Source organism: Giraffa tippelskirchi, chromosome 13, assembly GCF_054371585.1.
Source record: "Giraffa tippelskirchi isolate mGirTip1 chromosome 13, T2T-mGirTip1v1.2.pri, whole genome shotgun sequence".
Lineage (NCBI taxonomy): Eukaryota > Metazoa > Chordata > Mammalia > Artiodactyla > Giraffidae > Giraffa > Giraffa tippelskirchi.
The window spans coordinates 108985501-109001062 of NC_137287.1; the positions used below are offsets into that span (position 1 = coordinate 108985501).

Consider the following 15562-nt stretch of genomic DNA (forward strand, 5'->3'; position numbering starts at 1 on the left):
GGAATTACAGCCGGGGGAAAGAAACTCAATTGTTCCAGAAACAAAAATGTACATATTGACAGGTTGTGAATGTCACCACTACAGGCCATCATCTTGCGGGTGTTACGTTATTTTTGAATTTTTTTTATTATTGCAAAAGCAAAACATGTACATTATAAAACAGCCAGAACCTACAGATTTGCAAAACAAAACATAAAAATCATTCCTGTTTTCACCACTTACTTAATAATTTGGTGTATATCCTTCCTGACTTTTTTCGATGCATATTTAATAACAGGATGGAATTACATGGTTTCTGTAGCCTGATTTTTCTTTTTTTAAAATTTTTATTGGCGTGCAGTTGATTTACAGTGTTGTGTTAGTTTCTCCTGTAGAGCAAAGTGAATTAGTTATACATTAGCCTGCTTTTTTTAAACTCAAAAATAGATCACAAAAAAAATTTATGTTGATAATTCTCAGGTGGGCCAAAAAGTTTGTTCAGGCTTTACTGTAAGATGTTATGGAAAAACCCAAATGAATTTTTTGGCCAACCCAATGTATTTCTGTTGTTGTTGTGGGTTCAGTCACTAAGTCATGTCCAATGCTTTTCTACCCCGTTGACTGTAGCACCGCCCCAGACCCCGTGGACTGTAGGCTCCTCTGTCCTCCACTATCTCTCAGAGTTTGCCCAAATTCATGTCCATTGAGTCAATGATGCTATATTTCTGCCAGATCATTTTTCATAATTACACATGAAAAGTGAAAGTTTTAGTTGCTCCGTCGTGTCTGACTCTTTGTAACCCCATGGACCAGGCTCCTCTGTCCGTGGAATTCTCTAGGCAAGAGTACTAGAGTGGGTAGCCATTCCCTTTTCCAAGGGATCTTCCTGATGCAGGGATCGAACCTAGGCCTTCTGCATTGCAGGCAGATTCTTTACCATCAAAAGCCACCAGGGAAGCCCTAAATAGTTACATAGTGTCTCTTATTATCCAAGTGCCACCACGCGTGCCCCTGCCCCCCCACCCCCCCACCCCCCCGCAGATGATTCGGCAATTGTTGGACCTGTAGGTTGCTTTTATTGTTTTGGTTCTATTTATTGCACTACCTCATTTCTTTAGGATAAATGCCTTGGAGGCATGTTTGCTGGCCCGCCTGGCACACACATTGTTAAGGCTTCTGATGAGCATCGCCAAATAGCCCTCCAAAAGGTTGAATTAATTTGCCCCCTAGCCTGCGATGTCTGAGAGAGTGCATTTTCTTACACAAAGGTTTTCACGTTTCAGTGCTCTGTGATGACCTTCCTTGCTTCCGCCTTGCCCCCTGCAAGTCTAGAATGTGATTTGCATCTGGAACCTTCAAAGTGAAAGAGATCACTTTGGTGACCTTGAGCTGCAGTGTTTCCGTGTCACCCCTGTGTCCGTCTCTCAGCGGTTCTTCCTGAGGTTGTTCTGGGTGGGAGGGCAAGTGACAGAGGACAGCTGATGCCCCAGTGCCCTGACATGGGTCCTGTCCTCCTGATCCCCAGGTTGAGTTGCTGCAGTCTGTCATGAACTACGTTGTGCCCACCGTCGTGCTTCCGAAGATTAACAGTAAGGAGTTTTGGAGAAAGGATTGATTTTCAGTCCCGGTGAGGGGGGTGGGTCTTAGAGCCACAGGTTATCTGGCCCCCGTTGTGGAGGCTGGAGGTGGTCCCCTCAAATGAACCTCAAGTGACACCTGGCCCAGAACAGGGAGGGGAAAAGGGTTGAGTTCCTCCTTTGTGAACTGAGACAGTCCATTGAGACAGAGAATAATACCTCCAGTTTTCATGGGAGGAAATGGGAGATCAGAGAAATGAGTGGTTCTCTGGTCACAGAGAAGGTAAGAGATGAAGCTGAAATTTGATCCCAGCTCTGAAGCCAGACCTTTGGTCTTTTTCCAAGAAAGAAGGGCTAAGGAAGAAGGGCTAACCTGGGCTAACAATACTTCCACTCAACTCACTCACTGGTGAAACCCCTGACCTTGGCAGAGCCAGGTGCAAGGGTGCAAATAGAGGCCCACCCACCCTATGATGAGAACATTTAGGCCAGCCGGTCCCCACCTTTTTTGGCACCAGGGACTGGTTTCATGGAAGACAGTTTTTCCATGGACAGGATGGGAAGGGTTTCAGGATGATTCAAGCGCATTACCTTTATTGTGCACTTTATTTCTATTATTATTACATCAGCTCCACCTCAGATCACCAGAGGTTGGGGACCTCTGATTTAGGCCACTTAGAAATTATAAATGAAGACAAGGAATTGTTATGTAGGGACTCTGGCTTCTCCTCCTGCCTTCACAAGCACAGCTTCATAATGACCTGAGGGACTAGGCTGGAGCTTAGGACTCTCCAGAGTTCCATGCCAGAGTGTGGTGGGATGGGGGAGCTGGCTCTTGGCTACCACCCATTTCTGGTTTCCTCCTAAATATTGAGGGGCTTCATGTGCATATCTGTCAGGTGTCTCCAGGCCTCCACACCCCAGCAAGCAGGTGCCCCGGCTGTCACTTGGGCCAGGGGTGCTCCAGCAGGGCTGGCACCCTCGGGCGGGTGGTCCTGGGGCTGAGAGGGCGGGAATTCCTGTGTCCCCAGTGTCTGAAGCTCAGTGGAGGAGAGAGAAGAGGAGACTCTGGGCAGCCTCTTCCTACCTAGGTTTCCTCCCAGAGCCCGGAGTGCTGGTCCAGGGAGGCTGCGGACTGGCTGCCTGAGTCCCGGCCCCGCCCTCTCCCTCCCCCGACTCCTCCCATCAGAGGTGGTACCTTCACCTTAACCTCTGCCTTAACCTCCAATGCAGAGACTCTACAGAAAGGCTTCCCTCTCCCGCTGCCCGCCTACATCAAGCTCTTCAACCTGGTCCTTCAGCCTTACCAGGTGAGTCCCCAGGGTCTCCTTCGCCAAATCTACTTCGATAGCCACCTTCCTCCCGCTCTGGATCAAGCGCTGTCGACCCTTACAACACTCCCGCAGGGTGGGGTGTGTTGCTAAACAGAGAAGAGAGGATAAGACTCAGAGAGGCCACACCGCCATTAAATGAAGCCCAAAGTCAAAGCCAGGTCCAGGTTTTTAACCCCTGACTTGTACCACTCCCACACGATACTCGATACTCGGTAAAACTGGAACTCGCTTGGTGGCCCCAAGCCTCTTTTATAAGGTGGATGCATTTAAATATTTGACAGATACGTGACGCATGCCTTCCTTTGCATCCAGCGTCCTTCCGGGCCCGTGGTCAGTGTCTGGCAGATTAAGATCCTGGAAGGGACAGCCTCCTCTTCCCTTTCCCCTAGTCTGACCCCAACAGCATCTCACACCATTTCCCCCATCCTTGGAACACTTTCTTCTCTGAGCTTTGAAGATTCCGTCTCCAGGTTTTCCAGCCACCTCTCACTGTGTTATTTGGTCTCCTTTACTGGTTCCTTCTTCCCCTCCCAGAGAGAGTTCTCCAGGATTCCTGCCCCGGCCTCTGCCCTTCCCCAATTGCTTTCCCTGGTCACCGTCTTCTTCTTCTTTTTCTTAATATTTATTTACTTGGCTGCACCAGGTCTTAGTTGCAGCGTGCAGGATCTTTAGTTGCTGCATGTGAACTCTTTAGTTATGACATGTGGGATCTATTTCCCTGACCAGCATGGAGTCTCAGCCACTGGGCCACCAAAGAAGTTCCTCCCTGGTCACTTTCATCCACATAAGCTCGACAGTCACCTCTGTGTGACCCGGCCGAGCTTCCAGTCTCTTCCATGTGCCCAAAGTACACATGCTGGCTTCCTCAGTGTCTCCACTCTAAAGCTCCTTACACCCACTATGTCCCAAAGAACTGATAACTCTACAAGGAAACCATCACCCACTCTTGCATTCCTTACCTTGGTCCAGGGCTTTCTGATGACCCTCATGGGAAACCCCCACCCAGATTCCTCACTCTCCCTCATCCCCAACATCCAGTCCATCAGTCCCCAATTCTTTCAACCTAACGGGAGAACTCCCAGGGCTAAGAGACAATAGAGAAGTTAATTGAGTGAGCAGAGGAAACACATCCCCCAAGCCCCCACATCTAACCCAGTTCATCCTTAAAATAAAAAATGACCCCCTGGGCACAGCTGAATTCCTTCCTTTCTGAACATTCTTGAGTGAAGGGCAGGAAGAAGCAAAAGAGAAGTGGTTTTGCAGCCTTGATGGCAAGGAGGGCTCCCTGGAGCTGCCAAGAGGCAGGGATGACAAATGAAGGCCTTCACGGCAGCCCGGGGGTCTCCACGTCTGAGCGGAAAACAGCTGCCAGGGAAACTGCTGACAGATTTCCAGGCATGGGCTGCCGCTGATGTGCAGACTGTAGGGGCGGGATGCCAGCCCCCTGCCCCCCACTCACTCCTGCCTTTCTGTCAGCAGAAAGGCTCTCTCTTTGCCAGCAGGCAAGCTCCCAAAGTTTTCTTCTAAAATCCCCAGCATTCCCACCCTCACAAACGAGGGGTACTCTTCCAGCGGATGACGGCGTTCTCATCTCTCCCCCAGGATTTCCTGCTGTTTGGCGCAGATGTCCACTACAGCTGAAGACCCCATGGGTGCCCCGGGGGGCTGTCAATCAGGAGGTGTACGGTTGTCAGCACCTGTTCCTGACACGTCCCCTGGGGCACAGACTGCCCCCCTCCAGGCTTCCCTCTCTAGCTCTGGGACTCAGAGACTCTTGCAAACTCCTCTGAACTCAGATTCAGAAATGATCTAAACATGGAAATCTAGTCCTTTAGAAAACTGAGTGGTGTGTATTTTAGGAATTGTTTCTTTCGAGGGCTAAGGCTGCAGGGACATTTCCTCCAGGAATTGCGTTTCAATGGTAATCACAATATTTCTCTTTGTGCTTCACACAACATTAAAAAAAAAAAACTGTTTTTTTCTTTGGAATTCTGGTGATCGTGTTGTTTCTTCTTGTTTTATGTCCATTCATTTGTTTATTGCCTGTAGCTGGTGTGGCCAAGATACAATCACCTCTTTTTAGTTCTCTGATTAACTTCTTGAGCTCCCACATGCCTTCCTGAGCAGAAAGTCCCACTGTCCCTTTTTGAGAACACCCCTCATTCCACACTGCCCAAGAATAATTGGGGTTTACTTAGTCCAAAGGGAGTACGTCTTGCTTCCTAATGTCAGGTGGAGGTCCGTAGAGTGTTCACTGGGATACTCGACATAGGTAGACAGTGGGACACTGTCCGTGGGTCTGTTCATTGGGATGGTGTTTCTGCCACTGCCAGATGGTGTCGCTGTTGAGCACTGAGTTCTGCACAGCCCACCGTCTTCCTGTGTAGTCATTTACTGCGACTGCTGCTCTTGTCGCCACCACATGGTGACGCTGTTGTGCAGCTATCCCACACAGCCTGTTCTCTCTGCCCCATATTGGGCTCCACCTTGATGGCTCCTTTAGTCCATGCTTTCTGCCCAGCCATTGCGCCTAAAGCAGAACACTAGGCTAGGAGACAGAAGCCATTGGAGTTTTTAGTCAGTCACATCCTCAGCTGCAATTAACATTTCCCCATAACTCTCCAGATGGGGATTCCTAGGTGGTGCTGGTGGTAAAGAACCCGCCTGCCAATGCGGGAGACATCCTGGGTGGGGAAGGTCCCCTGGAGGAGGGCATGGCAGCCCTCTTCAGTATTATCGCCCGGAGAATCCCATGGACCAAAGAAGAAAAGCCTGGCGGGCTACAGTCCATGGGGTCACAAAGAGTCAGACACGACTGAAGCGACTTAGCACGCACGCATGACTCTCCAGGCTGGTGTGAAAGCAAGATCACCAGCCCAGACCGTCCTTGGACTCTTGGTGAATTTCTTGGAGACCACGGGCCATTTTCTGCCACGGGACACCAGGTGTGGCTGTCTCAGACCATTAGATGGATTCTAACAGCACTGTGCTTGAAAGTGATAAAGCGGTCCTCCTTAGCTGCTGATGTTCGGTCTGAGACCAGAAGGAGGAGGAAGAGTTTGAAACAGGCAGTGGGATTTAGCGTGATGTGACCAGATTTAGTTATAACCTTGAGACTTCTGAAAGCATTGGAAAGGCAAGAGTGGAAGGGGGCGGGAACAAATTAGGAGTCTGTTGTCATGCAGACTTCTTCCAGGCGGATGGCAGTAAAAACAGAGAGAAGCATTTGTAGTGAAAAAAAGCAGATAAAAGAATTTTTTTTTTAATTTAAAAAGAAAAATGTACATGCTTCTGCTAACAGCATTGATTCTCCGTTAACAGAGGTAGACACTCTGGGGCCACACAGCGGAAGGGAGGGATATTGATCAAGCACAGCACACTAATGATTTCATTTAATCCTCACAGCACTTTCCATCCCCCAGAGTGGGACCTGTTCAATCCTTTAAAATTGAGTCACTCCCCGGATCACATATCTGGCAAGTGGCAGAGCTGGGGATGCCTGCCCTTTCTGCCATCAGAGCCCAGGCTCTTTCCACTCCTCCCAGATGTCCAAATCTTGTCTGTTTGGGGCATGGCATATTAAAGGCAGGACAGCTGGGCTCGGTGGCCTAGGTCGTGCACTATAAAAAGACACCAGGCTGAAGGAACAAAATCCTTTCTCTAATTCATCTCCCAAGAAGATGCACTTTTTTCTATTTAGGCTTACTGGAAGCACTGAGTAGGAAGAGAAAAAAGCAGTGTGTCAGGTTGGAAGAAGAGGACGAATGGGAGCACAGCGTGGGATGAGGCCGGGGGGCTGTCAAGGCTCTGTTACGGCTCTGAGTTTTGTTCCCAAAAGTAAGGGAAGCCATTGGAGAGTTTTGAGCAAGAGAAGGACACACTCCAAATCACATTTTTTAAAGACCCTTCTGCCTGGGGTGGGAGCACAGCTGCTAAGTAGGGGACGTAACCCAGCCTCCCCTTTGCCCCCCCCACCAAAACCACCACTTCTTCTCCCGTTACTCTCTTTGGAGATGGTCAGCCGGCTCCCACTCCTACCCTCTGCTTTCTAAGACATTCAGGCAGCCCCTGTCCCCACTATCTATAGAAATAAGTGCAATTATCTCTTGTATCTAAAGACTGGTGAGTGGAACTCAGTGTGCCCTGGGGAGCTATCACTAATGGCTGAGAAATAGGCAGTTGTTTAGAGGTCTGGTGTGAAGAGCATCCCCCAGGACACTCCCAATTATCTGCCACTGATGCCTGCAAAACCACTACTGGAGGGGCTTCTCCCTTCAGGCTGAGCACTGCTCGCTCCAAGTGGTGCCTAATGGGTACCAGGTTTATTTGGGGGATGCTGAAAATCTTCTAAAATTAGATTGTGGTGATGCTTGTACAACCTTGTAAATATGCTAAAAACCACTCAAGTTACCCTGGAAATGGGTGAATGTTACGATGTGTGAGATGCATGTCAACAAAGGTGTTGGAAGGGGAAAAAAAAAAAGAATTGCTCGCTCTAGACTTGGACTACCTGAAAGCTCATTATCAGAGGAGCTTCACTTCTGGTTAAGCATTGCCTTCTTGGAGTTCCTTCTGGCAATTCTGACTTAAATATGAAGGAGGGGTACCCAAGAGGAGGGGAGGTGTCAACCCGAGCCCTCCTGAGCTGCACAACTTCCCAAATAGTACTTAATCTCTCTGATCCTCTATTTCCTCCTCTGAAAAGTAGAGATAAAACCTTGCCCTCCTCTTTGGCATGAGGTTGTTGGGAAGAATGAGTGGTACTGGTAATAAGCTCGTGACGTGGTGATTAAGAGCAGGGGCCGTGGTCCCAGACACCATGGATTCAAGTCCCTGCTCCGCTATTTATCAGCTGTGTGACTTTGAGCAATTAAACCCCTGGCCTTCAATCTTCTCATCTGTAAAATGAAGATCATAGTAATAATGGGAGATAGTGAAGGACAGGGAAACCTGGCGTGCTGCAGTCCACAGGGTCAAAAAGAGTCAGACGCGACTGAGCGACTGAACAACAGCAAATAATAACCACCTCATAGAGTTGTTATGAGAATCAAATCTATGTGAAATCTGTATTATGGGATCTGACAAACAGTAATCAAAGCAGGCACTAAACATTCACAAGCCACTAATTCTCACTATACTGTAAGGACTATATCTGACTTGCCACAGTTATATTCTCAATGCCTGCCATACGGTTGATACTCCGTAAGCATTTATTTTTAAAATGTCCAGATTTGAATCCACCTCTGCATGGCTCAAAGCCACTTTGTGATGATTTTCAAAGTATGAGGCAAGGCTGGCTGCCTGACCCCAAGAATCAGAACCACTGCCTGGCTGGAAATCTGGGTTCAGTGATGGAGTCACTGTGTGGCCGGTCTTCCCTCTCTTGGTCTCAGCCTCCCCATCTGTAAAAGCAAGGGCCCTCTGGACTTCCAGGAGAAGAATCCAATAAAGTGAGCTCCGGCAAATATTATAGAATTTTTTCTTGCTGAGACATTTTCATTTTAACAGAAGCTCCTTAGGGTCCCCAAAGCTATTAAGACCTGGTGAAATGAGGCTAGATTGGATTTTAGATGCTGCCGATTGCAGAGGCAGAGAAGGGGTAGAGGGAGACATAGTAGGGTCTTCGAGTTCCTTATGGTTTCCTGGGGGGAGGAGTTGTGTGTCCTCATGGCTAGTCCTGCTCCAGAGGTGTCCTGACATCCTAAGTAGGGGACACAGTCTTGAACCAAACTGGACGTCACTGACTACTATTTTTTTCTTTTTTTTTTTTTCTGTAAATCCACATGCCTCGGGGCTCATGTGTATGTCTCTAAATGTATGTGTGTGTGTTTCCATGCACACACACAGATCTGCAAGTAACCAGGTTGGAGGAAGAGGTTGCCATAAATATTAACATCAAACTCTGAAGTGCCCTACAGAGATCCAGAATGGCAGGTCTTCACAACATCCTTCTCTTCAGCTAGAGCCGATGTGCTCAGGAATGCAGGCACCATCATAGAAAAGTGCTCGGAAAATAAAGAACGAACAGAGATGTAGAATCCCTGAGCTTGGAGGGAACTTGGATCCCAGTTAGTCTCTTGTTTGCAAAGTATAGTTCAAGAGCAGTGCCACCTGGGAGCTTGTTAGAAATACAGAGTCTCAGCTCCCAAAGGAAGCTAATGAATCAGAATTTGCATTTAACAAGATCCCTGGCGTACATATACATTCCACAACTTCCTTATCTGTTCAACTGTTGACAGGCTCTTGGCTTGTTTCCATGTCCTGGCTATTGTGAATAATGGGATAATAAACATGAAGGTGAAGATATCTCCTCAACATTCTGTTTTCATTTTCTTTGCGTGTATATCCAGAAGTGGAATTGCTGGATCATATGGTAGATCTACATTTTTTTTTTGGTAGGTCTCTTTAATTTTTTTGAGAGATATCCATATTCTTTCCCTAGTGGCTATACCAATTTACATTCCCACCAACAGTCTATAAGCATTCCCTTATCTCTACATGCAGAAGTTTACGAATATACACAATGATATATTATTCAGCTGTAAGAAAGGAGTCAATCCTGCCACTTGCAACAACATGGACCTTGAGGACATTATGCTAAGCAAAATATAAGTAAATAAAAACTATGATGCCATTTATATGTGGAATCTAAAAAGGTTAAGCTCGTAAAAGCAGAGTTGAATGGTGATTACCAGGATCCAGGGCAGGGGGGTAGGGGTAGGGGAATTAGGGAGACAGTGTTTGAGGCTCCAAACTTGGAATTCGTAGAGAAATAAGTCCTGTAGGTCTAATGCACAGCATAGGATTACAGACAACAATTCTCTATCATAAACTTCAAAGTTGCTAAGAGACTAGATCTTAATTGTTCCCACCACAAAAAAGAAGTGGTAATTGTGTGCTTGGGTAGAAGTGTCAGCTGATGTTACAGTGGTGATCCTATTACAGTATATAAATATGTCAGGTCAGCACATTGTACACCTTAAATTTGTCAATTACATCTCAATGAAAATAAATTTTAAAATAAGATAGATCAATAAACAAGATCCCCAGAATCTGAGAAATGCTGTCCTAGTCTAACACCTTCCTCTGCCTTCAGAGGCAAAGTGAGGATCAGAGAAGGCCGTGGTTTTGCCCTGTGTCACACAGACCATCAGGAGCAGACAGGGATCCAGGCTTTCTGGCTGCCAGCCCGTCACGTGTTCAGGCTCTGTGTTTCTGCTGCTTGCTTCTCCTGGACAGCTCTTGGTTCTCTCCTCTGCAAAACCTCATGTGACCTTCAAGACCCAAGAGGAGGTCACCTCCCTGCAGAAGGTGACCCCCAGAGACATCCTTGGTGGCAGAGCAAGGTTGCTGCGTCCTCTTAGTTGTCTTTTGCAGGCCACTGTCCCCACACGAGGCCTGTGCTGACCTCGGGGAAGAATCCCCAGCTCTCCATGAGAGGAAGGCATTTGCTACAAAAGGTCAATAACACAGTGTGCCAGCTGTGTCGATCAGGGTCCACGCAGGAAACAGAATCCAGCTCAGACGGTTCTTAGGATTCTAATGAAGGGGCTATTTATAGAGCTGGGGGACAGGCTGAAGGAAACCCCTGAAGGATGGGAAGCCCCCAGGAACTAGCCTCCCTAGGCTTGAAGCAGCAAAGAAAGGAGTCGAGCTGTCCCAGCGTGAGGGGGGATGCTGGAGATGAGGGGGAGGGGATGTCAGGAATGATGCAGCCACAGCCAGACTGAGATCCAAAGCAAAGAAGGAGCAGGAAGAAGTGCCCTGACCCGCTCTCTTCCTGACCTCTGACCTCTTGCCCTGCTGTCCCATGGCTAAGCCCAACTACAGATAAGGAAACTGAGTCATCAGGCCCAAGGTCACTCAGTGGGCGAGCCACAATTCAAACCCAGGCCACCTGGTCCCAGAGTTCATGCCCTTTATCCTTCACTTTTCCGCTTGACGTTCATTGACTCAATTACCTACTATGTGCAGCTCAGTATTCCAGGCACTGTGGTTTCCAAATTCTGGGTTTCCTGATTTCCTTTTGAGACTTCGTTCATCAGAGCATAGTAAACATCATTGTGTTAAAAGGGAGAGGGTTTTCTCTGCTGTAGGACTTGATGGTAGGGAGAGTGACAAGTGGCTTTGGCTTTTGCGGAGGAGGAGGTCAGCCCGGTAGAGGGAAAGTCCAAGGGTTCTGACCAGTGTGGGACTCATACTACGCCGAGGGGCCTCTGCTGGTCCTGGGTCACCAGCAGGGACCTTGAGCTGGGAATTGGCCCTGAGAAATGGGATATTTCCTGCCATATTGTTACCCGGTCCAAGCTCAGTCTGCTCGCCACACGACAGGCCAATGAATCCGAGAGATGAGGTGCTGAGGCAAGGAAGAGACTTTATTAGGGAAGCAACTGACCCAGAAGATGGCAGGCTAGTGCCTTAAAATAACCAACTGATTGGGGTCTGAATGCCAGGTTATTTTATATCTCAGAGAGAAGGAAGCAATGAGGAACTGAAGTCAGAAGGCAGAATAGAGAGGGAGAGGCAGTGGGGAAGCAAAATGAAAGGGTCTTCAGTCTTGAAAAACATCTCCAAGGGAGTGGTCAGCCTTTGGAAGGGCTGTGTTATCTCTTCTATTCACAGGTGGGCAGGGACAAGTTCAGTTCAGTTCAGTCGCTCAGTTGTTTCCAACTCTTTGCGACCTTATGGACTGTAGCACGCCAGGCCTCCCTGTCCATCACCAACCCCTGGAGCCTGCTCAAACTCGCGTCCATTGAGTTGCGATGCCATCCAACCATCTCATCCTCTGTCGTCCCCTTCTCCTCTTGCCCCCAATCCTTCCCAGCATCAGGGTCTTTTCCAATGAGTCAGTTCTTCAGATCAGGTGGGCCAAAGTATTGGAGCTTCAGCTTCAGCATCAGTCCTTCCAATGAATATTCAGGACTGATTCCCTTTAGCATTGACTGGTTGGATCTCCTTGCAGTCCAAAGGACTCTCAAGAGTCTTCTCCAATACCATGGTTCAAAAGCATCAATTCTTCGGTGCTCAGCTTTCTTTATGGTTCAACTCTCACATCCACACATGACTACTGGAAAAACCATAGCTTTGACTAGATGGACCTTTTTAATATGCTGTCTAGGTTGGTCATAGTTTTTCTTCCAATGGGCAGGCGTCTTTTAATTTCATGGCTGCAGTCATCATCTGCAGTGATTTTGGAGGCCAAGTAAATAAAGTCTGTCACTGTTTCCATTGTTTCCCCATCTATTTGCCATGAGGGGATGGGAACGGATGCCATGATCTTAGTTTTCTGAATGTTGAGCTTTAAGCCAACTTTTTCACTCTCCTCTTTCACTTTCATCAAAAGGCTCCTCAGTTCCTCTTCGCTTTCTGCCATAAGGGTGGTGTCATCTGCACATCTGAGGTTATTGATATTTCTCCTGTCAATCTTCATTCCAGCTTGTGCTTCATCCAGCCCAGCATTTCTCATGATGTACTCTACATATAAGTTAAATAAGCAGGGTGACAATATACAGTCTTGATGTACTCCTTTCCCAATTTGGAACCAGTGTGGTTCCATGTCCAGTTCTAACTGCTGCTTCTTGATCTGCATATAGATTTCTCAGGAGGCAGGTCAGGTGGTCTGGTATTCCCAACTCTTGAAGAATTTTCCAGTTTGTTGTTATCCACACAGTCAAAGACTTTGGTGTAGTCAATAAAGCAGAAAAAGATGTTTTTCTGAAACTCCCTTGCTTTTTCAATGATCCAACGGATGTTGGCAATTTGATCTGTGGTTACTCTGCCTTTTTTAAATCCAGCTTGAACATCTGGAAGTTCACGGTTCACATACTGTTGAAGCCTGGCTTGGAGAATTTTGAGCATTACTTTGCTAGTGTGTGAGATGAGTGCAGATTGTGTGGTAGTTTGAACATTCTTTGGCATTGCCTTTCTTTGGGATTGGAGTGGAAACTCACCTTTTCCAGTCCTATGGCCACTGCTGAGTTTTCTAAATTTGTTGGCATAATTGAGTGCAGCACTTTCACAGCATCATATTTTAGGACTTGAAACAGCTCAGCTGGAATTCCATCACCTCCACTATCTTTGTTCTTAGTGATGTTTCCTAAGGCCCACTTGACTTAGGACTCCAGGAGATCTGGCTCTAGATGAGTAGTCACACCATCTTGGTTATCTGGGTCATGAAGATCTTTTTTGTATAGTTCTAACAAAGGCACCTTAATTTACACTCAAGCAGAGGGGCAGGGTCCTCCAGGCAAGCTGGTAAGTATGATTATAATAACAAGAGCAACGAAAAACATGTCAAGGAAACAGTGTCCACCATGAAGTCAGAATTGTCTTCCTCCCTACAACAATATGAATAAACAAAGAATACCTGTCATCTAGCAGCCATCAGACTGCAGACACTCCCAAAGGTAAGCCCTGAGGAAACTCAGGATGTGAAAACACAGGATACTGGCCCCAGAGAGCTGAGGTGCAGGTCAAATAAATGATTTCAGTGAGTCCAGACTCTTGTATCTTCCTATACATAGAAAAGAGCTAAATTCCTTAACTTGGGGTATCTGGTTTTCTTTAACAATAGTCTTTTGATGTTTAGACTACCTGCCCTTTATTGCACAACTTCTGTATAACCTGGCTCCCCACCTCGCCTCCTCGGAGCAGTTCTCTCAGGGTTACTTGAGATGCTGTCTCCCAGGCTTGAAGTCCTAAAAATTCACACTAAATAAAACATAACTCTCAACTTTCAGGTTGTGAATGTTTTTTGAGTCTACAGCACTTGTGGGGGTGGAGGCCAGGCCTGGGGCCCTGGGGCAGGCTGTTGGGGTGGGGGAAGGTCTAAGGTCCAAAGCTCACTACTACGGGAACTCCCGCCCCTGCAAACAGCCCCCAGTCTGGATATTCTCAGACTGCTGCCAAAGGAAGGGTGACTTCTGTGTCCCCATGAGGTCCTCACTCTCCAGACTGTCTCTCTTCCTCCCCATCTCCAAGCTGACAAAGCCCCTGGGAGTCACCTGCTCTATCTCCTTTATTTTACAAGAGAAACAGAGGCACTTGAGGAAACAAGGTTTGCTGAGGGATCCGCAGCCAGGCAGGGGCTGGTGGGAACCCTGGTTTACGGGTTCCCAGCCCAGAGCCCCCCACTTTGCCCTGGCAGGCTGAGTCTAGGGAGCAGAGGCCCCCAGGCACACTGCCGCCAGGCCTTTGTCCTTGCTCTTTGCTGGCCTGGTATGGCTTCTCCCAAAGGCCACTCCTCCTCATCCTTAGGGTCCCTGCTCAGCACGTCACCTCAGAGAAGGCTTCTCTGACCATAGTTCTGCAATGGCTCCCCACAAAGCCGGGTTCACATCCTTGATGGGTGATGATGGCTTAATCACTTCACCCATCTGAGCCTGTTTCTTCAGCTCAAAAGGAGATTAAAATACCGTAAAGGGCTGCTGCAGGCTGAGAGGTGGCAACGTGGCATAAGCAGCATGGTGCCCCCCACATAGTAGGTGCTCAATAAATGCTGGTTTCCTGCCAGTTCTCACCCAATGCTGGAAGGAACATAGGACTCAAAAAGTTCAGCGCTGCCCTCAGGAGCACCTAGGTTACTTTCAGGGTTTGGAGTGGGGACAGAGGAGTCCGAAATCCTCAGCCCGATGCATACAAACAACAGGGCACAGAGAAGCCCAGTATGGGCTTCCCTGCACTTAGTGTGGAAGTTCCAATCCCAAGCCCAATTCCAGTGTCTCACAACCCTGCCACAGTCAGGATGTTGAGGCATTACAAAGACCCATCCAATTTCAAGGAGAGGGCACCATTTCAATTTCAAGGAGACTTCAGCTTTTGATGGAAAGAGTATCAAAGAATTTGTGGACATATTTTTGTGCTAAGTTGCTTTGGTAATGTCCAGCTGTTTGTGACCCCCATGGACTGCAGCCCTCCAGGGTCCTCTGTCCATGGGGTTTTCCAGGCAAGAATACTGGAGTGGATTGCTATTTCCTCCTCCAGCGGGACTTATTTTTAAAAGACCACAATTACAGAAAAGCAGAGAGTGGCTGGTGCTTCCCAGATGGCACTCGTGGTAAAGAACCCACCTGCCATTCCAGGAGACGGGAGATTCTTGTTCGATCCCTGAGGTAGGAAGATCCCCTGGAGGAGGGCAGGCAGGAGTTCAAGGATTGGCCAAGTTGCCTTCCAACAACTTTTACCACCAGCAAGGTTTGAGAAAACCTGTTTCCCAATAGGAGATAGAGAGGGTAGGATGGGGCGGGGAAATTTCTTTTTTATAGAAACAGAGTTGAGTATAACTCAACAGGCTTTGATTCCCAGTTCTGCCACCTGCCAGGGTGTGTGAGCTTGAGCTGGTGACATGGCCTCTCAGAGCCTCAGCTTCCTTGTCTATAAAACCCAGGCCTTCCTGGAAATGAACATGGGGCCTTTTTGTGGGAAGGGTGGACACAGTGTCACCTGGGCCCAGGCCAACCCACCCTCTCTCCCAGGCGGTGCCAATGGGGCTTTTAAGTGACCCGTGACCCCAACAGTGTTGCAAGCAGGTTCCAGTCACTCGGCCTCCCCTTCCTGGTCCCAGGAACCCGCCCCACTCAGGAGCCACCCCAGCCCTCAGGCCTCGGCTATTTAAGGGAGCTGGGCTCAGCCAGAGGCTGCAACAGATCCGGCCGAGCCCCCTGGGAATCCGGG

At 48.1% G+C, this 15562-nt stretch overlaps 1 protein-coding gene across 3 annotated transcripts in view; it reads left to right on the forward strand.

Annotated features, from left to right (window-relative positions):
- BPI (bactericidal permeability increasing protein) overlaps positions 1 to 4879 on the forward strand; it is a 45152-nt gene extending 40273 nt beyond the window's left edge. For all 3 annotated transcript variants that reach the window (XM_081560943.1, XM_081560944.1, XM_081560941.1), the window contains 3 exons: positions 1505 to 1568; positions 2790 to 2866; positions 4493 to 4879. In XM_081560943.1, the coding sequence (XP_081417069.1) occupies positions 1505 to 1568; positions 2790 to 2866; positions 4493 to 4531 (180 nt within the window). In that variant the 3' untranslated portion in view covers positions 4532 to 4879. The remainder of the gene's footprint in view (positions 1 to 1504; positions 1569 to 2789; positions 2867 to 4492) is intronic.
- Positions 4880 to 15562: the final 10683 nt, after the last annotated feature.